The sequence below is a fragment of the Oryx dammah genome, unplaced genomic scaffold (genome assembly GCF_014754425.2).
Source record: "Oryx dammah isolate SB20612 unplaced genomic scaffold, SCBI_Odam_1.1 HiC_scaffold_19, whole genome shotgun sequence".
NCBI lineage: Eukaryota > Metazoa > Chordata > Mammalia > Artiodactyla > Bovidae > Oryx > Oryx dammah.
In genome coordinates this window covers 17218084-17245000 of record NW_024070203.1, presented here as the reverse complement: position 1 = coordinate 17245000, position 26917 = coordinate 17218084, and the positions used below count along the sequence as shown (strand labels likewise).

The 26917-nt window shown below is 46.6% G+C and overlaps 1 protein-coding gene across 1 annotated transcript in view; it reads right to left on the bottom strand.

Moving 5' to 3' along the window:
• The window catches only part of LOC120879100 (protein FAM135B-like), a 122174-nt gene that overhangs the window by 42514 nt on the left and 52743 nt on the right, over positions 1-26917 (bottom strand). The window contains exons 3-5 of the mRNA XM_040262161.1: positions 13085-13224; positions 7401-7471; positions 2508-2681 (exon numbers count right to left, since the gene is read on the bottom strand). Of these exons, the coding sequence (XP_040118095.1) occupies positions 2508-2681; positions 7401-7471; positions 13085-13224 (385 nt within the window). The remainder of the gene's footprint in view (positions 1-2507; positions 2682-7400; positions 7472-13084; positions 13225-26917) is intronic.

Here is a 26917-nt window from a genome sequence, read left to right as displayed (position 1 = left end):
CCTGCCTGATGAGACGCACGGAGGCAGCGGTGACTTAACCACAGGGGAAGGCAGCATGCGACCTTGATCAGAAAGACAAGGGGAGGCTCCGTCTGACGTGGTATGAGTCCTACAACTACTCCTGTCATCGGTACAACCCAGAGTGAAGTCCTTCAACCCCTAGGCCCCTCCCGAACCTCTGTTCTTCTGTGGGAGAAGGGAAAACAATATCCACCTCCATGACATGACCACACAGAAGTTTCATAGGATCGTGGATGTCAAAGATTTTCACTGTGTTGACACTAGTTAGAAACTCTGTATCTGTTCCACAGACAAAAATACAGACCCTGCTCAGTTCTGCAAGTCATCACAGGATCAACGAGCACAGAGAGATGGCAACCATCCATTTTAGGATCAAGGGAGATGAGAAAAGCCCATGTGAGTTGGTGGTGGTTTAGTTGCTAAGTCATGTCTGACTCTTGTGATCCCATGGACTGCAGCCCGCCAGGCTCTTCTATTATGGGATTCTCCAGGCAAGAATACTGGAGTGGGTTGCTATGCCCTCTTCCAGGGGATCTTCCTGACCCAAGGACTGAACCCCTGTCTCCTCCATCTCCTGCAACTGCAGGTGGATTCTTTACCCACTGAGGCCTACCAGGGCTTAAATTCCAGCAGCAGCATTTGCCAGCTCCATGGGGAAAGTTTTAAACCTCTCTGTATCCTCATAAGTCAAAAAGGTTGATACCAGCACCTTAACAGTGGGGTTGTCTGAGGATCCCATGAGTTTAGCCAAGTGCAAGCACAATGTCTGGCAAAGAGCAATGATTCAATAAATGCTAGAAGTTCTTGTCAATAATACCACAAAATCATAAAATCTAACATAACCATTATTCTATTTATATAGCTATTGTTGATAATACCACAAATACAATCCACTCTAATAGAATCATGCCTTGGAATTGATTAGAACTGAGATTTGAAGCAACTCTACAGTTTAGCTAGAATGTGGATAAATGGAACACTGCAGCAGAAATGGGGAATTTGTTATGAGCTGTGATGCTTATGGCACATTCAGAGGAATGACTGCAAATTAGTCACTAGAATAACTCATCACTGACTTCAGTGTGACCTTGAGCTGCTGAGTCTTCTCGGATGAACTCCAGTTATACCCAGTTGAGGGTTAAACACTGAGGGTTAAACAGACCTGAGTCTGTTTCAGGGAAGGATCTTTTAAGGTTAAATTTTCATTCCACACCTGCTTTTTCCTGGCTGGATTTAACAACTGATGCTAAAACTGCTTTTTTGGAAAAACTGGAGCTTGCCCTACTTGACAGGTATTTCCCATAATCTTAAAGGGTTCCCAACCACTGTGAGTGAACTCATAGGAATCCTTCCTGCAGAACCCAGAGAACAGAAGGCAGCTCTATTTTTACCCCTATCCCTGGAGAAGCCTCAACTCTGCTGGTGAATTTCTATCTGCGCCGCTCTCTGGCAAGGCGGCTGCAGACAAACTTGCAAAGAATTATTTCTGTTAGAAGGTTAAACTTTCTACGCAGAGGAGCTGAAATAGCCCCATTAGCAGGCAGAGTCCAGGACGGAGCTCGGCAAGCAGATGGGCGTGGTGACCGGGGAAGCACAGCGTGGTCACATCACCCCACCAAAATCTTATTTCCTACACACTGACCCCAGCAGGGGATCAGGGCACTGACCCCTACCCAGCCATGAATGGAGACTGGAGTCTCCCCCACCTGCATTTCAACCCCTAGCACTGAGAAGTGTCCTGAAAAGGGACATCAGGAAAGTTCCCTTCCAGAAACTGCAGAATACAAGATTCCATCCCTAAATATCTCTCTGCTCACATGTGTAACCCTCACGCATGGGGTAGGTTTGAAGCAAGCTGATGCCACCTCTGGTCCTGCCAGGCATTTTGGATGAAGATGCCCGGGTATCATAGGACATGCTCGTTATTATCAGTTCGGTCCCCCTGTTATGGCATTCATAAAACCTCAGTGCACCTTGAGGCCATGGAGATGCTGGGACAATTCCCTGAAGAGAAAGCATGGGACCACTCAGGTGGTCCTACCCTTAGACAAACAGCCACCAGAGGAGGAGGCAGAAAACTGCATGCCGGGCACTGTCCTCATGTGAGACTCTCTGAAACCTATGTGGACAACCCCCATGAGTGTCCTGGCTTAGAGACGGAGACCGTGTATCTCAGAGATGTTAGGTGACTTTTCAAATAAGGCACAGTTAGAAAGAAGCCAGGTCAGCTGAAGGCAGCAGGTCGAAACCAATCAGCTCTGAGGTTCCCCATCCATGTCCTCCCCAGGCCCCTGTCCACCTCTCCTCTGCCCCTCAGGGAGGCTCAGAGCTGAAATTTGCAGCCTAAGGGAGCTTCTCTGGTCTGGGCTGATGTCCTCTGGGCAGCTCTCAGCATCTCAGCCACACGGGAGACTCAAGCAACAAGGTAACAAGGAACCCGAAGCGGCCACCCTGCCCCCAGAACCCCAGGATGTGTAACCTCATACCTGATCAGCGGCTGCTGCAGGGCCACCAGGGCAGCGTGGATGGTCACCGAGATCACCGACAGGTGGAAATAGTCGAACATGACGGGCACCTGGTGATGCAGGCCTCTCCGGGGGTGGAAGTGCAGGCCCAGCACACGGCTGCTGATCACGGGGACCCCGGCCATGTCCCTCAGCCTGGAAGGCAGGCAAGTGATTTACGTGAGTGGTGGTGGCATGTCCCTGCCTCCAGGAGAGTCCACATGGCAACCTTGCCCACACACAAACACTGTGCACCCATTGGCTTGTCCAATCCCTCCCTGCAAATAACTCTGCTAGGTAAAAACTTTTTTGCCATGATGGGAAAATGAAGCAACTGAGGCTCAGAGATGGAAAGCAACCCCCAGGACCTCACACAGCTGCTATGCGGCAGAGCTGGGCTCACATTCTGCTATCACGGATGCTGAGCTCACCTCGCAGTGATGAAAAGATGACCAGATGCTTTTCCAGGCCCAACAGTGAAGCCCTCCTGGACTCCCATGTCCCAGCGTGCTCTTGTATTTCACCCATGGGGCCCCAGCACAGCACTTCCTTGGTACCTCTGTGTTTTCTACAAGAGTCCTACCTCTTAAAAGTAAGAACTGTGACTAAGTCACTGCTGAATCCCTAACACCAAACACAGAATTGGGCACATAGCAGAAATCTGTTAGATATTTGTTTATCAAAAGGGATATGTGACTGAATGAATAAATGACCTCCAAAGACCAATCAAGTCTGATCAGTTTCATCCAGGATTCCCCCTACCTTCTTTCTAGTGTTTTGTAACTGATGGAGACAGAATTCAGTTATTTGGGGGGTCTCAATATAGGAATGGCACCCCACTCCAGTACTCTTGCCTGGAAAATCCCATGGGCGGAGGAGCCTGGTAGGCTGCAGTCCATGGTGTCGGGAAGAGTTGGACACGACTGAGCGACTTCACTTTCACGCATTGGAGAAGGAAATGGCAACCCACTCCAGTGTTCTTGCCTGGAGAATCCCAGGGACGGGGGAGTCTGGTGGGCTGCTGTCTATGGGGTCGCACAGAGTTGGACACGACTGAAGTGACTTAGCAGCAGTAGCAGCAATATAGGAAAGGACTGAACTGCCTTCAATCTTTCCCACCCAGCCTTAGGGGTGGGAAAGATTGAGGGCAAGAGGAGAAGGGAGGATGACAGACGGTGAGATGGTCGGATGGCATCACTGACTCAATGGATGAGCAAACTTCAGGAGAGAGTGAAGGACGGGGAAGCTTGGTGTGCTGCAGCCCATGGGGCTGCAAAGAGTCAGACACGACTGAGCGAAAAAGAACAACAACAAAACAACAAGGTGGGAGAAAACAGAGATGAACTGGATGGCATTCAGAAGCAAATGCTTAGGTTCTTATAAAGGAACTAAAAACCAACCCAAAAAATCCAACAAACACAAAACTCAGAGAAAGAGCTCTGGTGTTTAACTGGAGAGGAAGAGATGGCGTAAAAAGTCTTGTGTGTCTGTGCAGCCCCAAGGACTGAACCTGAGAGCAACTGAGGGAAGGCACACAGGGGTGACCTGTACCTTGAAGTAAAGAGGGATGTCCTGATAGGCAGGACTGTCCAGGACAGGGTGGGCTCTGTCGGGGAGAAGTGAGCTCCCCATCCCTGTGCAAACACGTGCTCATGGGCCTTTGCAGAGCAGCAGTTTCAAATGCAAGGTCAGGCTAGAGCAGGTTTCCCAGCCTCAGTGATACAGACCCTTGGGAGTGGAACAATGCTCTGCTGGGGAGTGGGGTGCAATCCTATGCATCATGGGATGTTTAGGACTATCCCCGGACCCCACCCACTAGAAGCCAGGAGCACCCACCCCCTGCCCAGAGTGACAATCAGAAATGTCCCCAGAGGGACCTCCTGGCCATCTGGTGGTTAAGACTCTGAGCTCCCAATGCAGGGGACATGGGTTCGGGTTCGATCCCTGCTCAGGGAACTAAGGTCCTGCATGCACGCTGTATGGCAGAGCCAAAAAAATTAAAATGTGAAAAAAAAATTTTTTTAATAATGAGAAAATGTCTCCAGATTTGGCCAAATTCCCTTGGGGGACACAATCGTCCCCTGAGAACCACTGACAGGGTGGACATTCAGAGCCCTTGTGCCCCCGACATCACCTGGCATGTTCCTCTGTTTTGATCCTGCTCAGGCCTAAATGACTCCAAAAGAAGCTGACTGCCTGGGTCATGTTTCAAAGCCTGAAGTCTACCCCCAGGATGTAATAGAGATGCTTTGTCATCCCTAAACCCAATTTATGAAAATTAAAAAATATGGCATTTTCAAGTCCTGCCCGGCCTCTGGCTTCCTGTTCCTCTTAGCTAATCTTATACTCCAAGAAAACACTCTGCTCTGATGGTTATTAAGGCCTTTGTGCTATAGGGAGGAAGTGACACACGGAAATTTGCCCCACACGCATCTAGGAAGCTACGGAGAGGAAGACGACACTCATCCCTGGGCCCCGCGCCTGGCCCGGCTTAGATATTCCCTCTCTTAACCCTCATAACAGACCCATGAAGTACAGAACCTGTAATGAAGCCTGTCTGAGATTTAGAAAAGTGCCGAAATGCACCCAGTGTCTCATAGTCAAGGAGCTCAGAGCCCATTGCTGAGTTACATTTGCTTTGGGCCAGTCCCCGGCACGCAGCCTCTCGGTTAACTACTATTCTGATGGCAACAAGGTAATACCTGATCATTTCCCGCCCTGGAGGGCTGGGTAGGGGATGACTTCTAGGCTGAGTTTAGGATCAGTGACAAGGTTCTGTGATCCAATGGAAAGGTGTGCCAGGGAACTATGGATGAACACCTCTGAAGGAAGAGGTGTAAGAATATAGATCAGGGGGTCTTAATGAAATTAATAAAATGAGTGAATGATAGAAATCCTAGATAGTTGAGAGGGAACATGAGAACAATAGAGACAAGGACTTCACTTCTGAGTTTATAGCTTAGAAAGAAGGCCAGCTTCATATGAGGCTTCTGAGTTCCACGTGGTGCTAGAACAATAAGTCCTGGGGATGGGGTGAGGAAGAGAAGATTTCTCAAGCATCCACGATCCCTCCAAAAGGTAAGCAGAAGTGATGAGAGAAGCAGGTGGCCAGAGGGCTTGGGGTGCAGATAAAGACAAGCGTGAGGAATCTGTGATGCTGAGCACAGATGCAGTGGCAAGCCCCTGGACAGATCCTCCTGCCAGCCAAGCCATGGCATTACCATCTACATATGCATCAGCAAGTGTCTATTCTCAAAGCAGAGACACAGTCAGGTTTCTAACATTTTAGTCACAGTCCCTCTAATTCAACGCCCCATGTTATGAAAACTCCCTTAACAATCAGACACATCTCAGGGATGGGACAGTCCTTAAGAAGGGAAGCAAAGCTCTAACAGAGACTCTGAAATTTGAAGGGTTTGGGAATCGTTCCACCAGCATCAGCCCCTTGGCCACCTGATCTCCTATTTCCCACTGGAGAAGGTGAAACATTTGCTGAAGAGGTTGTGGAGTTCTGAAGTGAGGATTAATTTGCAGAAAGTGGTCAGACTGTGCTGAGATTGTGCTAATAACACGAATGGAAAAGAAGCACCTCCATCTTCACCTTAAGCCTAATCAGGGGCGTCTTCAAGGGGGCATGCCCTGTGTCCCCTAGAATCGAAGGAGCACAAGTCCTGGTGCCTGATGTATCCTGCAAAGGTCCTCAGGAGAGAAGTTGAGGGTAGCTGGGACGGCCAAGGAAGAGTGAACCACAATGGGGTGGGAGTCCCCCCCAGCGTGAGATGAGGATGAAAGTGCTGTGATCATTATCCAAGAGCCAGATGTGCAGTCCCCAGAGAAGAATCTGCCAAAAGAGCTTCTGGCAAGGAGTGAACGACCCAGCCATAAGAGGCATCATTATTTCAAAGAACTGAAGGGGTTGGAGGAGAGGGGAACCAGCTAAAGGGCATAGCTCCAAGGGGTCACAAGCACACCCCAAGAGTAGATAAAGCAGTGATCCAGCACCTACCCTGTGAAGTGTCCTGCCTGCAACTGAACCCATGAAGCATGACCCCCGGCGCCATCTGCAATCTCCTCCCTCCTCTCTGTGCATGACCCTGAGAGGCCCACACAACCCATGGGGAAGGAGGCAGGAAGCTGTAAAAGAGGCTCCGCAAACCCTTTTGCCACAGTGGGTGTTTCCCACCCTGAGAAATCTCGGAGCTGGGGTGCAGTGGAGCCAAAAGGCAGTGCCGATGGAAAGAAATTACATGTTGAATGATCGAGTTTGGGGAATACATTCTACTGGACTTTTTCATAACTGAAAAAAGAACTATTTACGACATGAAAGAACAGATATGACATGACTGTTTCACTTCTGGAGTAGAAGGAAGAGGCCACAGAACAAGCTTAAAGGAAGCAGTTATGAGTAAAAGGAGGGTTGCTTCCTTACTGAATCAGTAGGTTATACATCAGTGGATTTTCAGAGTTGAAACATTAAGCAAAAATTCAGTGTAAAGATGAGGATCCTGGCAGAATCTCCTCTGATTCAGAAGGGGCCTTGACGTTTGTAGGCTTATAGAGTCATTAATCTAAAGACCTAATTAATACTGCATTGCAAGTATATGGGGGTGAGTGCTGGAGATAAGAAGGTGCTAGTGAATAAAGCTGGGAAGTCAGGAGTTGTCTGTGCCTGTAGCTGCTGAGCAAGCTGCCTAAAAGGCACACAGCTTGAAATGACCACATACATATTCCTTGTTCACGTTTCTTCAGCTGATCAGGAACCAGGTTTCTAAGCGAGGTTCTGAGGTTCATGGCTATCAAGATACCCTAGAGCTGGAGAAGGGCTGAGCACAGGAAATTGTACCATCATGCTTGAAGGATTCCCAGGACACTCACTGTTGTTCACTGTCCGTAAAGTGCAAATCCACCTTGAGCTGGAAATCGACTTCACTTACCGCTTCTTCCACCTGGAAGAGAAACAGCGTTTAAGGATTGCAGGAGTCAGATCTGGTCGGGAGGAAACACTGAGGTGGTCAATTTTCCAAAGTTAAAAAAAAAAAAAAAAAAGCTCGTTGCAAAATAAATATCATTTATGTGTAAAGCGGAATTTCCATGTTCTATGGAATTCTGGTGGCACAGGGCATCTGTTTTACATGGAAAACGGAAGGGATTTAGGTAGTCAGATATCGGGAAAAGTCAATTTACAGGAAGAGAAATGTTAAGTCAGTTTTCTAGCTTGCAGGACAGTTGAGAAACTTATTTCCCAAAGAGATTTGATCTGGAATCTTCAGAAGCAGAGGTGAAGTGTTCTCTGGCAACTGCTTTGGAAAGGTGAAAGCAGGGAATTTCAGAGGAAACCCCACTTGGCTAGAGTTGGAAAAATGATGGAGGTGGCATTGCTTGTGGCCCCTTCGAGGGGCTGGTGCTATCCTTCAGGTTCGGAGGAGGAAATAAAGTCACTTCCCAAGGCAACTCAGCTTCACAAGAAAGCGGATCCTGCATTTTTGTCTTGCAATCCATTACATCTAACCTTTTATGCTTTCAGACACTTCAGCATTTCACATCCTACCCATGACTGTTTCCATTCTCAGCTTTTAAAAAACCGTATTCATTAACTAGCACGGGAAACTATTTGTTCTACTTGCCAACTTCTCACGTACATCTAAAAGATGGTGACCCCAGGAGTCACTTGCTAAAAACCAGATCTCATTGATGCCCCCATTCAGGAAACCCAAGTAAGTACCACACACCCGGGACTGGGGTCATCTCCTCCTCACCCTCAGGCTGGATGGGACCATTCTCCTCTGTGAATCGCAAAACCCTGTTGTTGTTGTTTTCTATTTTAGCATTCAATGCTTCCTATAAAATGGTCTCAGCTTTATAACTTTGGGGTTACAAGCCCATGAGACAAATATTGGGTTGGCCAAGAAGTTCATAACATGATACATAAAAACCCAAACAAACTTTTTAGCCAACCCAATATTAACTTCTCAATGGACATGAATTTGAGCAAACTCCAGGAGATAGGGGAGGACGGAGGAGCCTGCTGTGCTGCAGTCTATGGGTTTGCCAAGAGTCAGACATGACTTAGCGACTGAACAACAGCAACAATATTAGCTGCGGACACCTGTTTAGTCCTCATTGCACTTCTTACTGTGTTTTGAACAAGCAGAAAACACTTGTTTGAACAAGCAGAAAACAGGCAGTTTTCACATTTCCATCTCAGGTTTCCAGCTTCTGAAAAAACAATCCCCGGATCTGGCCACGCTGAGCTGGCATTCAGAAGCTCCACTTGGCTCTGGGGACTCACTGAGAAACTCCATCTGCCTGTGGCTAAACCCCTCTGGCCATTTTCTTGCCTAGTGTCCCCTGTAATCTGGTATCATTAAGGGACAGACTAGGCTTAATCCGTTCTGGATCCACAGCTCCAGGAACAATGTCCCCCCTGTAGAGAGCATTCATGAATAAATGCATCTCTTCTCCACCCCCACCTCTGGGTTCTGTTTCTTTACAAGAATGCCCTCATTCTGCAGGGATGGAAGTCTCCTACCCAAAAGCCTCTTCGGAAGCATGTTCCTGGTTAAGCATAACTCAGGCAGAGACATATGGATGGAATTTATCTTTAGCTTCCCAGGGCTTTCAAATTTGTGAAAAAAAATTAAGTATTTCAAAGTTCACATTTTGCTGAATCTGAGAGCTATGAATAACTTCCTCTCTTAGCTTTGTTTTGCATAATCATGTACCCCGCTTTATATACACAACCCAAGCAACTCAGCCTCTTGTCACCAGCTCCTGGGGAGTCAGACTGGCAAAACCAGCCCTCCTAACCACCTCCGAGCATGCATTGCCTACTGAACAAAAATTCACCGTAGGCTCCAGTTTTAAACTTGCTGCAAGGCTCTTTGGAGAAAAGAGAGAAATTCAGGAGCAGGATCAGCTGTCACTAGATGGAGCCTGGCTATGACTTCACTGAGATCCCAATACATCTTTAATTGCAAGATGCTCCAGAAGGCAGTCACTGGTTTCTTGAACCATTCACTTCTTTTTTTTCTTCTTTTTTTTAAATCTCTGCTTTTTTTTTTTTTTTTTACTTTACAATTCTGTATTGGTTTTGCCATACATTGACATGGTCATTTCTTCATTACATGCCTCTCTCTCCAAACACACACACACACAGGCGTGCACACATACACACACACAAACAAACTTGCCCTTCCATTGCCCTGCCTTATTCTGGTTAAAGAGATGGCTTCCTTTCAAAGGTGTTTTTTCATTTAATTGAAGAAGAGCTGACTTACAATGTTGTGTTAATTTCTGCTACTTAGTGAAGTGATTCAGTTATGTGTGTGTGTGTATATATATATATATATATATATATAATATGTGTGTATATACACATAAATATATAAAGAACATAAAAACATTTTAAAAGAATGTAAGAGTATATACATATATGTGTAAAGAATATATAGGTACAATATAAGTAAAAAAATATAAAAAAGAATGTGTATAAGTATACATTTTTTCTTACATTTTTTTCATTACAGTTTATCATAGCTTATTGAAATAGTTCTCTGTGTATACAGCAGGACCTTGTTGTTTATCCATCCTATATATAGTAGCTTACATCTGTTAACCCCAACTTCCCAGGTGGGTGACTTTCTAGCACCAGGAGTCAGTTTTATACAGTAGTAGAAACAATAACCTAGCCAGGATTTACAGAAGAGTTACTATGTAGCAGAATAACGGAAATAAGACATATTTTCCCCACTTACAAATGAAATTGAGACTCAATGCAGAAAAGTCACTTCCAAGGCTTAACCAGTTAGTGGGTCCAAAGCCCAGATTTAGCCAAGGGTTCCTTACTTCCTCAGTCTTCCCCCTCAGTCTAACCTGTGTCGTGGGTTGTACAGTCTAGGGTAACTGATTTCAACTCTACTTATAATAGTAAGTCTTGTATCGTCTCTTCCCTTATGAACCTCTTTTCTGAGCTGTACCACAGCTGAGGGGATAAGAAAGCAGCTTTGGAAGCCAAGCTACATGGGTGCAGATCTTGCTCTGTCTTTTAGCATCTATGTGACCTTGGGCCAACCAACCTAAGTTTGTTTTTCATCTGTAAATTGGGGGTAAAATGGTTATGCTTACTTCTTGTCTACATGCTAAGTTGCTAAGTCGTGTCTGATTCTTTTGGACTGTAGCCCGCCAGGCTCCTCTGTCCATGGGATTCTGCAGGCAAGAACACTGGAGTGGGTTGCCATGCCCTCCTCCAGGGGATCTTCCCAATCCAAAGGCTGAACCCGAGTTTCCAGTGGCTCCTGTACTGCAGGCAGGTTCTTTACCACTGTGCCCACTCAGCAGGGAAGCCCACACTTACTCCACAGATCACTGCTTTTGTGTAACGATGTGAGAAAATGCGCATAAAAGTGTGTGAAGAAAGGCCATCGTACACTTACCATAGCACATGCAATCGTGTGCTGTGTCAGCACTGTATACGCCGACTGCTCACACCCAGGACTATGTGCGTGTGTGACCACGAACTCTGGCCTCCTGGCCATACGCAATGCTTTGGCTACCATAAACAGACATTCCCTAGAGCTAATACATCCATTCCAGAGATACAGCTTTTATGAACGTATCCAATTAACTCTAATTGTCACTCATCCAGATGCAATGATTAATGATAACGCTGTTTGCTGCCATAAAGATTAACCCCAACACAATAATAAATTATTAGCTTGTAAAGATAAGTGATTTTCCACGCAGAAGAAAACACAGTGTTCCATAGGAACAACATCTTGTACAAAACGAACACAGGACTAAGCGCTGGCAAACATGCCCTGTTCACACTCAGAACATGGCTTGTGGCAACCTCATGTGATCTCAACTTGAGTGTTGAGTGCAAACCTTGAAAAGATTTGAACTCATAGGGGCAGGAAAGAGAGTCTGATGGAATTCAGATGGAATAATGACTGAGAGACCTGAGTCATGTCCAAAACCCAGCCTCCAATTATAACCATTTTGCCCGGGAAGCTCTCTGAGATCAATGTGCCAAAGGACAATGGCCCATGAGAAGTCAAGTGACCTTCTCTTAGTAGAATTCGGGGAAGCTGAGCTTGGGCATGCAGTCTAACTGGAAGTCCCTGAACCCCCAAAACCACCTCCATATCTTTTCCTAAATGGCCTGTACCCACCAGAGTCCAGGAAAGAAGTAGACGATGGATTCAGTTCATTAAACAGAGTTGATTTACAAAGGTGTGGGGAGAACTTAGGGAAAGCAACCAGTGATGATGGCTGGGTACCTTGGGGTTTAGTAACCACAGGATTCCTCACCACCTCCCCATTCCTACCTCAGGGCCTCTGTTCTAGCTGCACCCTCCTCCAGGGATGCCTGGCTCCAAGGCTTCTGGGCTTTGACTCATACTGTTCCCCCTGTACAGGATGCCCTTCATCTTTCTCTTAGTCTGATGAAGTCTTAGTCCCAGCATCTCAAAGCCAGCTTCTTTGTGAAGGCATTAATGTCTTCCTGCAGAGTTCATCTCCATCCTCAGTGCCCTGTGCTCATCTGCAGATGCAGCTAGCACAGCGCATTTCAGCTACTATTTGTTGCTGTTCAGTCGCTAAGTCGTGTCTGACTCTGCAACCCCATGGACCGCAGCATGCTAGGCTCCTCTGTCCTTCACTGTCACTTGGAGATTGCTCAAATTCATGTCCATTGAGTCAGTGATGCTATCTAACCATCTCATCCTTCCCCTTCTCCTTTTGCCTTCAATCTTTCCCAACATCAGGGGTTTTTCCAATAAGTCAGCTCTTCACATTAGGTGGCCAAAGTATTGGAGCTTCAGCTTCAGCATCAGTCCTTCCCATGAATATTCAAGGTTGATTCCCCTTAGGATTGACTGGTTTGATCTCCTTGTAGCCTAAAGGACTCCCAAAAGTCTTCTCCAGCTACCAGTGCCTGTCTGTATGTCTTTTTTCTGATGAAGCATCCATCCTTTCAGGGAGTACTCCTGGTGCCTTCTTCAGCCTTGCCCATCATCTAAGGGCCCACCCCACATCCCTTCACAAAGTAGGTACTCAGCAAACACTTGCTGACTGACCTACTGACAGAAGCCCAGCAAGTTAGTCCACAGGTTTCACTTGGTATGTGAAATAAGCAAGTAAATGAACAAAAGCATGAGTGCAAGACTGACTAAATCAGGAAGTGCAGGAATGCTCTAAAATCCCGAGTCCTGACCTGTCAGATTTCAGAACAAGCCTAGAGCATCTTCCTTGCGCCCCATTCTCCTAGCAACGGGGCTTCTCAGGTGGCACAGTGGTAAATAAATCACCTGCCAATAAGGGAAACATAAGAGACACGGGTTTGATCCCTGGGTCAGGAAGATTCCCCTGGAGGAGGGCATGGCAACCCGCTCCAGTATTCTTGCCTGGAGAATCCCATGGACAGAGGAGCCTGGCGGGCTATAGTCCATACGGTTGCAAAGAGTCAGCGTAACTGAAGCGACTTGGCAGGCTCCTAGCAATGGGTACAAAAGGCACAGGAGGACTCAGCACTTGTGTCTGGCAGTAGGCTCGGGACTTACCCTTTCACCATCTAAGAGCAGATGAGCTCGGAAGATCACAGCATCATTGATGGGCACCTCCTCATTCCTGTATAAGATCTGGAAGACCCGGCTGCGCACGGTGCTGTCGTGGACGCAGGCTGAGTGTGGGCTGCTGCTGTCTGCAAAACGAGAACCGGTAGAAGCCCGTGAACTCCCGTCCTGCCTGGATCCTCCGCCTCCTGGGCTGTCAGTCTAGCTCAAGTCTAGCAACGGCCCCAAACTGCATTTCAATTCCCAAAGACCAAGGTCTACAGATGAACACGACTCCATCGTGGAAGATTTATGGTCACTAAATCTCAGAAGGAACTTTGTTCAATCCTTTATAAGCTGTAAGATCTTAGCGAAATCACTTGCCATCACATGGGCAGTGCTCCTTAGCTGGACAGTGAAAGCCAGAAAGTGCTAGTGGCTCATTTGTGTCCAACTCTGTGCAACCCTATGGAGAGCAGCCCACCAGGCTCCTCTGCCCACGGAATTCTCCAGGCAAGAATACTGGAGTGGGCTGACATTCCCTTCTCCAGGGGATCTTCTCAATGCTGGGATCGAACTTGGGTCTCTCACATTGCAGGCAAATTCTTTACCATCTGAGTCACCAGGGAAACCCCTGGCTATAAATTAGTACCTGTCAAATTCTTCTCCTGCTTACACACCCCTTCCTCCATAATGTCTTCCTTAATCCCCCTCTCCGAGAAATAACATAGAGATAAAGACAGAAATTGCCCTTCCTTCTCCAGAGATGCCCTAGTGCCCACAGAATCTCTCTCTCCTGAAAGTGTGGCTTTTATACCACATAGGATATGAAGGAAAATCTGTCTTTTACTTCAGATAAATATGTTATTATACTAGACATCCAGTTTATTAAGGAACCTGTTCAACTCCATGTCCTCCGATACATTCTGTGCCTGTGTGCTCAGACGTGTCCAACTCTTGGCGATCCTATACAAGCTCCTCTGTCCACGACCCTATACAGGCTTCTCTGTCTATGACCCTATACAGGCTACTTTGTTCATGGGATTCCCCAGGCAAGAATACTAGAATGGGTTCTAAATGTACCCTAATCCCTAAACAGTGACTCAGAGTTAAGTTGAATTTCAGGATCTTCTCGTGTCCACTGGTCAGGATTACTATGGAGAGAAAAATGGGTGAATTCCTCCAAATCACTTAAACTGCACAGTTTGAGAACTATAGAAATCTTCTAAAATCAATAATATTTATATTTATATGAAGCAATCATCATGCGTTCATAATAATGGCCAAACAAGTGGTATTTCACAGCTTCCAACATATTTTTCAAATGTGTTTCTTTCCTTAGCCCTTTCAGAAAATTGCTGGGGTAAGTTCTCATCACAAAGAGACCAAGGCGCAAAGAGGAGGAGGCAGGTGTCCCGTCGGTTGCTATAAGAGGAGGTACTGTGTGGACCCATCCTCAGATCTATCTGTATGACATCTGGGAAGAGAAGTCTCCAGTGAATGAGCGAAATGCACCCATTTCAGACTTCCCTGGTGGCACAGTGGATGGGAGTCTGTCTGCCAATGCAGGAGGCACAGGCTCGGCCCCTGGTCCGGGAGTATTCCACACGCTGCGGGGCAACAGGGCCTGTGTGCCACAGCTACTGAGCCCACGCTGCAGAGCCTGAGAGCCGCGATGACTGCGCCTGCTGCAACCACTGGAGCCGGCACACCTGGAGCCTGTGCTCTGCACCCAGAGAAGCCACCGCATCGAGAAGCCTGCGCACCGCACGGCAGAGTAGCCTCCGCCCACCGCAACTGAAGCCCGCACAGCAACAAAGACTCAGTGCAACCCAAAATGAATAAATACCTAAGTTTTAAACACACCCATTTCCTAGCAAAAGGTAAGTTTTCTGTAACACTCTATTGAGAAACTGAACTACTGCGACTGCTAAAGGAAGCAAGAAAATGTTTTTTAAAATGAGCTCAACCAACAAAGGGAAACAGCTTGAGTGCCTTGTGCAAAGTCCCCAGCTGGCTCAAACTGTCCCTCAGAAACAGGGACAAACGGTCACTGCCGCCACCCCATGCACAGTGATGCTCCACACCTGCCTTGTCGCTTCAGAGGAGGGAGGAAAAAAAAAAAAGAAATGTAAAATCCCAGGTTGTTTCCACAGCCGCTCAGATTGGCACTTCATCCTGAAGGAAATAAAATTACTGGCTCAATGCAGCCCTATTTAGACCTGTTGGATTCAAATTGATGTGGTTTTTAAACAGAAATGATCCTTGTGTGCAAGTGCCTTTCTGTTTTTATTTGCTGCACCAGCCCTTTCTCTATCACTGTCAAGGCCAGGTTGATCTATAAGTCAGACTGACATCATGGCCAAGGATGGATGGAGTAAATACTCTGAAGGTCAGAGCAACGCAGAGCCGTCTAGTACCTGGAGGGACAGCCAGCAAAACAGTTCAATCACTTGCCTTCTTGGGCGAGTGACATCATCCCTTGTAAGAGCAGCTTTCCACGTGAAAAATGGGCATCTCCACACACTGACCTTCTGTGATCAGTATAGACCAAAGAGAATAAAATAAATCAAGATCTGAAGACCAGGCATGTGGCTGACATGCAAAATACAGTAGGATGATTTTTCAATTGTGTTTCGAGAAAGGTCGTAGCAGTTTTCTGTTGAACGCATTTCCAATGGCTACATACGTGAGACTGAGCTCCTCTGATTTTTCAGCAGATTGACAAACAGGACTTAGCAGTATTTACAGGAGACCCTCACATCCCAAGATGCCCCATTAAGCCCAGGACGAGGCATTTCTGATGCCCTGTGGGACCTGTGGCATTTTCTCATCACTAGGAACTAGGGCATGAAAAGTGCCTCCTTGCCAAGGAAGGTTCACTGATCACAAGGCACCCTCTGGGCTTGTGGGCATCACTGTGACAGTGCCTGCCAGCTTTGTTCCCACCAGGATTCTCCCTTCTTTGACAATGACAACCCACACTTGGACACCTTGCTCATTATCCTAGTTCCCTCTTCCTGACTTTCTGCAAGGCCACTTCCTGAATTTTCTATGATTGGCTCTCTTGCTAGTTCACGGAACCTTCCTTGGCAGACAGAGGGTGCTCGTTCACACCCGGTGCTCCGCACCCTCTCATGCACCAGGTACTGGGCACCCAGAGGTGAAGGTGGTGCCCACTCTCTCTGTGCTGAAAGACCTTGCTCAGACTTTGGGAGGCTGCCCTTTCCTAGCTGCTGGGTAGAAAGTCGCTTTTCTCTTTCAACTGTTTTTTGTTGTTGTTGAAATGACACTCATTTCCTCTTTCTACGCTTTAATCTTTTTACATTAGTGCAAAGAACATGTCTTGGCATATTCCAAGTGTTATTTCAAATATTCTGACTCACTTTTTTCTTAATTTTGTTGGAATATAGTTTATTTACAATGTTGTGTTAGTTTCAGATGTTCAGTAAAGTGATTCTGTCATACATACACATATATTCATCTTTTTCAGATTGTTTTCCCATATAGATTAGTATAGAATATTGAGTTCCTCATTCTATAACAGTAGGTCTCACTGGTTATCCATTCTATATATAGTAGTGAATATTAACCCCAGGCTCCTAATTTATCCCTCCTGGCCGTGTTTCACCTTTGTTAACCATAAGTTTGTTTTCAAAATTTGTGTTTATGTTTTATAAATAATGCATTTGTCTCATTTTAATTAGATTCTATATATAAATGATATTATATGGTATTTGTCTTTCTCTGTGGAGAAGGCAATGGCACCCCACTCTAGTACTCTTGCCTGGAAAATCCCATGGACAGAGGAGCCTGGTAGGCTGCAGTCCATGGGGTCGCTAGAGTCGGACATGACTGAATGACTTCACTTTCACTTTTCACTTTCATGCACTGGAGAAGGAAATGGCAACCCACTCCAGTGTTCTTGCCTGGAGAATCCCAGGGACAGGGGAGCCTGGTGGGCTGCCGTCTATGGGGTCGCACAGAGTCGGACACGACTAAAGCGACTTAGCAGCAGTAGCAGCAGCAGCAGCAGTCTTTCTCTGACTTATTTTACTATTGCCAAGTCACAGAAGCAACCTAAATGGCCATCAAGAGAGGAATGGATAAAGAAGATGTGGTACAAATATACAATGGAATATTTCATGCGTGTTCAGTCATGTTCAACTCTTTGTAACTCCATGGGCTGGGCCTACCAGGTTCCTCTGTCCGTGGGATTTTCCCACCAGTGATATTACATTAGGTTGCTGTTTCCTCCTCCAGGGAATCTCCCTGAGCCAGGGATCAAACCCTCATCTCCTGCATTGCAGGCAGATTCTTTACCTCTGAACCACCAGAGAAGCCACAAAGGAATATTACTCAGCCATAAAAAAGAATGAAATGATGCCATTTGCAGCAACATGGATAGACCTAGAGATTGTCTTTAGACTGCTTTTTGCATGTTTGGTGACCAGACCACTGGTCCAATGAGAAGATGTAGGTTAGAGTCTTCCCAAGTATGTGTCTTATTTTTCACGTCAGGATCGATATCATGGATGAGGATATAAAAGGAGAGTTAGAACTCTGAGGGGAAACAAGATTGATGGAAAGAAAGTGGGTGGATCAAGAGAAGGGAACAGAAGGAAGGGGAGACGAGTAGAAACAAGAGAGCAGGTAGATGAAGGAGAGGAGCTTTCCAATGACTGCCGCCGTCCAAAGAATACATTTCAAATAGTTCAATCTGGAACTTCAAACCAGAAAGCAAGAGTAAAACACTTTTGGGTTCTGCTATTTCTTTTCCCCAAAAATGAGTGATATCAATACTTTGCGTATTTATGTGCCTCTAAATGCCTACAACTCAAACAACCACCTTCCCTCTGCAGAGATCTCCCTCCAGCCCCACATGGCTCTGAGAGCACAGATTACAAAGCATGGGTGCTGCTGATCTGGCATAGACCCTCTGTCCCAGAGTCCAAGCCAGGATGCTCTCAAGGGCATCCTCGTAGCCTGAACTCCCTCTCCCATTCCAAGCAGATGGCCATGACTCTGCCTGCACACAGGAGCCCCCCCAGAGAATCAGGTCTGTGCTAAGCAGTCAAAACTCTGGGGGAAACCCTTCCAACCCTCCAGGCCTGACAATGTCTGGGTGAGGTCTAGGCTATTTGAAAACAAAGATGCCAAGAAGTTATCATAATATTTCTTGTAACCCAGAACACATTCACATGGGAGAACTTTCCAGAACATTAGAGTTCAGGGAAGTTGTAAAAGCCAAGTCTGATTATGAACAAATCAAGGTCATGACCTTGAATTTTGTATGGTTTAGAACAGGCTCTCCTTCAGTAAAGCAAACAGAGATGTTCTAGACTCACCCCTGCTACTTTCTCACTGTGTGGCCTTGGGCAGGACAGTAAACAGGAGCTTAAATGAGGCAAAAGTCATGCCCTGCTTATTTGACACAGTGTCAGGTCCAGATGAGATGAGGATTAAAGAAGTATGTGTTTAACTGTGAAATTCTCAAAACCTAACAGATTTCCTGGTATTATGAAGATGCCAAGGATGACGACTCTTTACATTAGATTATTTGCTGGTCATTTCTAGGAACAGGAAGGACAGAAAGTCACCCTGAAGCCAAGCTTCATTATTGTTTCTAACCGTTTCAAAGAACAGGCAGAAGAGAAAAGCCGCCTGAACCAGATGGTCACTGTTTCTCCAGAGAATAAGAAGTATTCTCACTTGACCTTGAGGATGAGAGTTCTTCGCTTCCTTTGTGAGGGAACTCCAGGTCATAGGGTTATGTTATACTGTGCTTGTTGCTGTTTAGTCACTAAGTGTGTCCAACTCTGCAGCTCGCCGGGCTTCCCTATCCTTCACTATTTCCCAGTTAGGGCTTCCCTCGTAGCTCAGAAGGTAAAGAATCTGCCTTCAGGTGACTTGGGTTTGATCCCTGGGTCAGGAAGTTACCCTGGAGAAGGAAATGGCAACAGAGTTCAGTAATTTCGCTTAGAAAATCCCAGGGACAGAGGAGCCTGGTGGGCTACAGTCCATGGGTTCACAAAGAGTCAGACACGACTGAGCAACTAACATACACAGAGTTTGCTCAAACTCATGTCCACCTAGGAGATGATGCCATCCAACCATCTCATCCTCTGTCAGCCCCTTCTCCTCCTGCCCTCACGTTCTCAGCAGCAAATGTCATGGCGATTCCAAATCATGTGCTTCTTTTCATTCTTTCATTTCCGAGCTTGTTTACTCAGTATCCAAACGACCCCACAGGCAGTGCTGGACACAATGCCAGTCACTGGTCATGGTACACCAACAGTAAGGAATGGTCTGCAATGTTTAACGCAATATTTTCCAACTTCTTTTTTCTCTCATCGCACTTGTGTTACTCCATCACAAAGTTCCAACATGTTACTCACTTCTGTTTTGCAGAAAAAGAACTGAAGTCCTAGCATGATGGAACAGCAGGCCTTGAGTGTTATATCCAAACAAATATGCATTGAGTTCATCAATCAATTAGTTATTAATGGGGGGGGCATGAAGAGGGATGGCTTTCAGAAGATTCCCTACATTGAGGCTAGCTCAGTTCCCAGAACACTTGGCTCCTATCTTAGTCTGCAAGAAAACTCAAGTCGCAAAGCAGAGTTCGTGGCCTGGCAGAAATCCATCCCTGCAGAAGGAGAGCGACCAAACCAAAGAATGCAGGGGAAAAAAATACCCTTAAATTCCTGAAAATGAACAAGGGCTACAGATGTAATTTAGCCATGAGCATCCTCCCATCCACACTGAGTGGGCTTAATGACTTAATTATAAACCCTTGCCACCTACCTATTAGAATGAGCCCAGAAAGGCCAGCACTTGATAATACTTTATTAGCCAATAACGTGTGTTGCTATGTAATTTCAGAAGTAAAAGACCAGCGGGTCACCTCTAACACACTCCAATCACCCAGTGGTTGCCCTGCTGGGCTTCCTTCTGATCCATCGTAACCCTCTGCGGTCCAGGTGTTTCCATTTGTATTCTAATTAGAGCCCAGTCTGGGGCCCTGTCCCTCTTGCTTTTGTAAAGACAAGAAATGGAAAGAGTTCCAAGAGGCGGGTTTTCTCTGGTCTCTATCATGTGTGCCTCACACACCTGTTAGCAGGAATGTACCTGGTCTGCAACTGGGTGTCCTCCCCCTGTGACAGGGGGATGGGCGCTCAAGGATAGGGAGGGTTGAATACCCAGATTACTGTGCATAGAGTCATGTTAACAGGTACTCGGAGAGAAGGTGGGGCTTCACTGGTAACTCACTCAGTAAAGATTCTGCAGTGCAGGAGACCTGGGTTTGATCCCTGGGTTGGGACGATTCCCTGGAGAAGGAAATGGCAACCCCCTCCAGTATGCTTGCCTGGAGAATCCTAAGGACAGAGGAGCCTTGTGGGCCACAGTCCGTGGGGTCACAAGAGTCAGACTCGACTGAGTGACTAAGCCCCCATGGGATAGATGGCAGTGAATACACCATTGGATGGGGGAGGGGGGTGTTGCTGATAGGACGATGAAACATTATCCAGAAGAGATTTCCAGCAGCTTCTAGCAGAACTCCTGGGGCAGTGAAAGGGAAACCCTTAATTGTTTCTTTTTCGTTTGGATCTTTATTATGATCAGAGGGACAAATGTCTCATTGCATTTCATAATATCTGAACTGTTCTTGGGTGTTTTTTTGGCTGTGAGGCTCATGAGATCTTAGCTCCCTGACCAGGGATCAAACCCATGTCCCCTGCATTGAAGACGTGGAGTCTTAACCACTGGACCATTAGGGAAGTCCCCTCAACTGTTTCCTGATGCTGGGAAGAGAGTGGGCTTAGACCAGGGCAGTGGGTGATGCCTGGAAAGACAGAGCAACGGGGATCTCCCTGTTGATTTGCTGGGAGTCCTCCGGTAAGATGTTAGCTCTCCCAGTCTTAGTTCCTTCACAGACAAAAGATGACAATAAAGATCTGACTCAACAGGAGAGACAGACGAAGACTCCTTATTTCACCCCACTTGCCTGCTGACTGAAAGCAGCTAAGTTCATGCTTTCCCTCTCATCTCCTGACTCCCCCTAGGAGTCTCCTGCTTCTCCTGCCTCTCCTGTCTCTGGGTTGTAAAGCTCCCCCCAGGTCTCACTGTTTTCAAGATTTTATATGCCACTCATTGGAAAAGACCATGATGCTGGGAAAGACTGAAGGCAAAAGAAGTGGATGGCAGAGGATGAGATGTAAGATAGCATCACCGACCCAATGGACTTAGTTTGAGACAATTCCAGGAGATGGTGGAAGACAGAGGAGCCGATGTGCTGCAGTCCATGGGTCTCCAAAGAGTCAGACACAACTTAGCGATTAAACAATACAAGACAAACCAATATGCCACCTACAAGCTCAGGGCCCTCAAGTGTCTGACTCCAGCTCCATCACTCTCTCGAGCAGACCTGATCCCTTGCTCACTTGACATTATTCCTCTGATGTCAGATCCACACCATAAACTTAAGTAATCCAATACAGAGCCTTCAGTTGGTTGTGTTTCTCACATGTGTCCCTTACCCAAAAACTTAACCACAAAGAGTAAAACACTTCCTACTCTTTATCAATTCCTCTTCCTCCCTCAGCCTCGTATTCAATCTTGCACAAATCCTGAGAGTTTGCATTCAAAATGTGGTTCTGATGAACCCTTTCTGGGTCACTTCATAATTTGCTCTCAATAGACAACATGGAAATCTTTATTTCTACTTCTACTATTACTACTCTTTAGTTGATTAATATAAAATCTCAACCAGACTTCATCAACCCCCATCACACTTGAAATAAAATCTAAATTATTTACTACGGTAGAACTGGCCTTAAATGACCACTCTGGAGGCTTGCAGTCCAGGTAAGGGTTTATGCAGCACAGAGGCAACTCTTTTCCTGATGTCCAGGTTGGGCAAATATTTATAAAACGCATGACTGACCAAGGCTGAGGGATCTGATTCCTGAGAACTTGGCAGCCGTGTTTCATAAACATTTGTGGACATGAACTGGATCTGGGCTCCAGCAGCTGGGTCCCGGAAGCTGGCTCTGTTTCCTGCTCTGTCCTCATGATGACCTGTCACCCACACCTACCCTGCTCCCTTACAAACAGTCGGCACTAAGTCTGCTTGAAACATACAGCCTGGGGTTTTCTGAGAAGAGTAGAAGCAAAGCTCCCTCTTCTAACTCTGAATCCCATTCTGGTAAAAAGTCATCAGGAGACCCAGCACATGGGAGGCAAAGAGCCCTGTTTATGTGCTTCAGTCTTGACCGAGCCATCTGTCCCAGCCATATGCTTCGCAAGGAGAACTAAGTATAGCACAATTGCAGCTAATCAAATATTTGTAAGAGCTGCAGTGTCCCCGCCCAGCCACGGTCCTGGCATGTTCCAAGGAGCGCAGAGCCCTTCTCCAGCCCAAGGTGACCTGGTCCTTGATGGGAGACCATGGATGGAGGGGGCAGTTGAGACTTACTAGGAAAATATCAGGGCGTCCCTGGAGGCACTGCTCAGTAGATAAGAATGGGTGGTCACTCCGCCTTTCTCTTCCATAGACATCGAAGTTCCCTCCAAAATACCAGCTCCAGGGCTACGGCTGAGCCAAGACTGACCAGTCCAGCAAGCTCTCTGAAGTCTCAGGCCTCAACTCTCTCCAAGGGTTGAACCCACCACTGTCCCCCGCCTAAGTTGTAAATGAGTGGAGCTACCCCCGTCATGTATGGATGTGAGAGCTGGACTATAAAGAAAGCTGAGCTCCGAAGAATTGATGCTTTTGAACTGTGGTGTTGGAGAAGACTCTTGAGAGTCCCTTGGACTGCAAGGAGTTCCAACCAGTCCATCCTAAAGGAGATCAGTCCTGAATATTCATTGGAAGGACTGATGCTGAAACTGAAATTCCAATCCTTTGGCCACCTGATGCGAAGAACTGACTCATTAGAAAAGTCCTTGGTGCTGGCAAAGATTGAAGGCAGGAGGAGAAGGGGGTGACAGAGGATGAGATGGTTGGATGGCATCACTGACTTGATGGACATGAGTTTGAGCAAGCTCCAGGAGCTGGTGATGGACAGGAAAGCTTGGGTGATGTGGGCCATGGGGTTGCAAAGAGTTAGACATGACTGAGTGACTGAACTGAACTGAACCCCCCAGTGAAGGCCATTCTCACTTGGACTCTCCTCTGATGCCTCATCCTCCTTGCTTAGACCCTGCCTCCTGTGCGTTAGGGCATGGACCCTGTCCGTTGGACAGGTACCGACTGATCGGAATGCACTCCAGGCACAGTGAGGAGCAGTGTCCTGCAGGCCATCTGCTCTGCCAGGCACACATTCATGGACCACGGACTACAGGGATGCGAGGGTCTGGGCGAGGGGCCAAGCTTAGAAGCTGGAGGGCAGTGGCTGCTCTGACAACTGCTCCTACCAGATGCACTGGCTGAACACATCCCCTGGTTAACACGAGCATGGCATCTCCATACCGTGTAGGGGTCAGCCCAGCCTCCCTGTTGAGACCAGGCCCTGCAGCTAGAGGCATTTTCCTTCTTGATTTCTCAGGCTGTTGCCTCACTCCTTTTCCTTCTAAACTCAGTGTCAGCCCAGAGACACCTGAGAGCCTGTCCTCCAGGACATAGATGGCCTTGCAGCTTCTGTTCATCAGCATCTTTTCTTTCAGCTGTGCATCGGCACCAAGAGCCCCTGTCTGTGTGAGGACACAGAAGCAGAGTCTATGTGTGACTGGGAATGACCCCAGGGCCAGCTCTCCTCTCTCCAGCTCAAAACATCTCCATCACTAGATACCCCAGGTGCCAGGCCTCTAGGAAGGAGCGTGGCATAAAAGGCACAACACTACTCTCTTTTAAATGAATTGACAGCCTGGATCTCATCTCAAAACCCTGTCTCTTCACAAATGTCACCCCATCATGGAGACTTTCACTTTCAGTGTAGTTACAAGCAGCCCAGGCTCTGACATCAGATCTGCATTCAAGTTCACACTCTCCATTCACTTGTCTTTTTTTAAAAAAATTCTTTTAAAAAATGCATTGAATTATAGCATATAGCTGTTGTGTGTTCAGCTATGAAGTTGAAATCCTCCGTCCATGGGATTTCCCAGGCAAGAATACTGGAGTGGGTTGCTACTTCCTCCTCCAGTAGTATATAGTATATACTCCATTACAGGTTATTACAAGATAGTGGGTAGAATTCCTTGTGCTATATTATATGTTTATTTATTTTATACACAGTAGTTTACATATGTTAATTGCATACCCGTATTTTGTCCCTCCTCCCTTCCCTCTTCCCTCTGTCTTCTATATGTGAGTCTGTTTCTGTTTTGCTATATACATTTGTTTGTATCATTATTTTAGACTCCACATATAAGCGATATCATACAGTATTTGTTTTCTTCTGTCTGACAAATTTCACTAAGCATAATATTTCCTAGGTCCATCCACATTGCTGCTAATGGCAGAATTTCATTCCTTTTTATGGCTTAATAATATTTCATTATATGTATATATGATCGACTTCCCTGGTGGCTCAGACGGTAAAGCGTCTGCCTACAACGCAGGAGACCCGGATTCAATCCTTGGGTTGGGAAGATCTCCTGGAGAAGGAAATGGCAACCTACTCCACTATTCTTGCCTGGAAAATCCCATGAATGGAGGAGCCTGTTAGGCTACAGTCCATGGGGTCACAAAGAATCAGACACGACTGAGAGACTTCACTTCACTTCATATAGATATATTTTTTTTCTTCATCCATTCATTTGCTGAGGAACACTTAGGTTGCTTCCGTCTCCTGGCTGTCGTAAATAGTACTGCTATGAACACAGGTGTGCATGCATCTTTCCAAAAAAGTATTTTTCAGTTTTTCAGATTATATACCCACCTGCAAATTATTTTTGTTTTTTAAGCTTAATGTTCATATGTAAACTAACCATGAAAATCTCTTCTTCTAAAGAGTGATGGTGAAAGTTAAATAAGATAGTGACTGGTGTCATTATTTGTATTAACAATACGCTGTATCTTTCCACATTCACACCTTTTTTGCACATATCCCACCTTCTATTTCATTCAACTTGGCATCACCTCATCCTCACCCAGATGCAGGTAGAGCATTTGCCTGGCTACCCCCAAAGGTAGACTGAATCCTCATTGAGGAAGGCAAATTTTCCTTTTTTCATCTGAGCCACTATCCCAAGTCTGAGAATCCACAAATCAATGTGGGGACTAATAGCTAAAAGGAAAGCACATAGTTCTATAAACCCATTTCACAGACGAGAATTTACACATAAATATGGGGACTAAGAGCAAAGAGAAAATAACATAGTTCTGTAAATCTGTTTCAGAAAGGAACTGGGAGGCTCAAGAAGATGGCAGACCCAGCCCAAGGGCAGAACTAGTATCAGGACCCAGAATTCAACCTCCAAGTCCAGGGCCTTCCTTCCGTCCCACAGTGCCCTCCCTCGATGCTCAGTGGGGCACCAAAGGACTATTTTCAAGGATGCTTTAGTGCCTTTGTCTCTGAGCAAATTCTATAAACAGCATCCAAAACAGCATCCAAAATTCTATAGACAGCATCCAGGTGACCTGCAGCACCTGGCTGGGTGTCAGCCAACGCTTAGCCAGTTGGCTCCAAAATCAATGCACACCGAGTCCTAGAGCCTCGGAATTAATAATTGAAGCTTTAGATTCAATTACCAGATGGCCTCTTCTCTCAGGCTCATTTTTCTCAACATCTCCACCCTGGTGCAGAGGAGATAGACCTGCTGACGTGTGCCACGACCACAATCACCTAGCTGGCGTGAGCTGGGATCAGGATGTGTGGGCGGAGGCAGCTCACTGCTGGACATCCTCCCCCAAGGCTGGGCCACCATAGCAGCCCATGTCCTATCACACATGCTCAGTTACATCAGTCCTGTCCGACTCTTTGGGACCCTATGGACTGTAGTCCACCAGGCTCCTCTGTCCATGGGTTTTCTCCAGGCAAGAATACTGGAGCATGTTGCCACCCCCTCCTCCAGGGGAACTTCCCAACCCAGGGATCAAACCTGCATTTCTTGTCTCCTGCACTGGCAGATGGGTTCTTTACCACTAGTGCCACCTGAGAAGCCCCATGGTCACGCAGTAGCTCCTGTTCATTTACACGTCTGCATGCATTTCTTGGGATTCAGTCATCCTGCAGTTCATCTCAGCAGCCATTGGACTGGGACTGAGAAAAGTAAACCTTGACTGACTAGAGAGTTTCAATGACTTTCCCTACGTTATTTTACGGATTTAACTTCTCCCAGACTAGATCCTTCCCAATGGCTTTGAAGTGAAGTCAACTTTCTCTTGTTAGAAATAAAATACACACAGTAGCCCACACTCACAGCCCTTCTGGCAGCCTCTCTGTCTGCCTCCATGCAGTGGCAGTGACCTTACCCAGAGAATGCCCCTACTGGCTGTCTCCATTTCTTCATCATTTTACGCACACTTCAGTGCCTTCCCCAAATATAGTTTCTGGACCCTTCTCACCACCCAAAGAACTCCTATCAAGGTGATGAATGCTCTACCTGCCTGCAAGATTTTCAGGAAAGTTCTAGTGCACATCGTACTTCAATCCTCAGAAGCATTCTGCAAAGCCAGTCAACTCTTCCTCCTTAAAATACTCTCTTCCCATTGTCTCAGTTAGATCAAGTCCCACCAGTTTCCTCTTGATGCTTGGGTAACTTTCCTCTGCCTCCACAGCCACCTCTCTGCCATCCTCAGCATCACTTCCTACCTCCCTTATGGTAGCTGGTGTTACCCCAAAGCTTACAGTACCATTGGAGGCATATTGACTGTCTTCTCTTCCAACAGACAGTAAT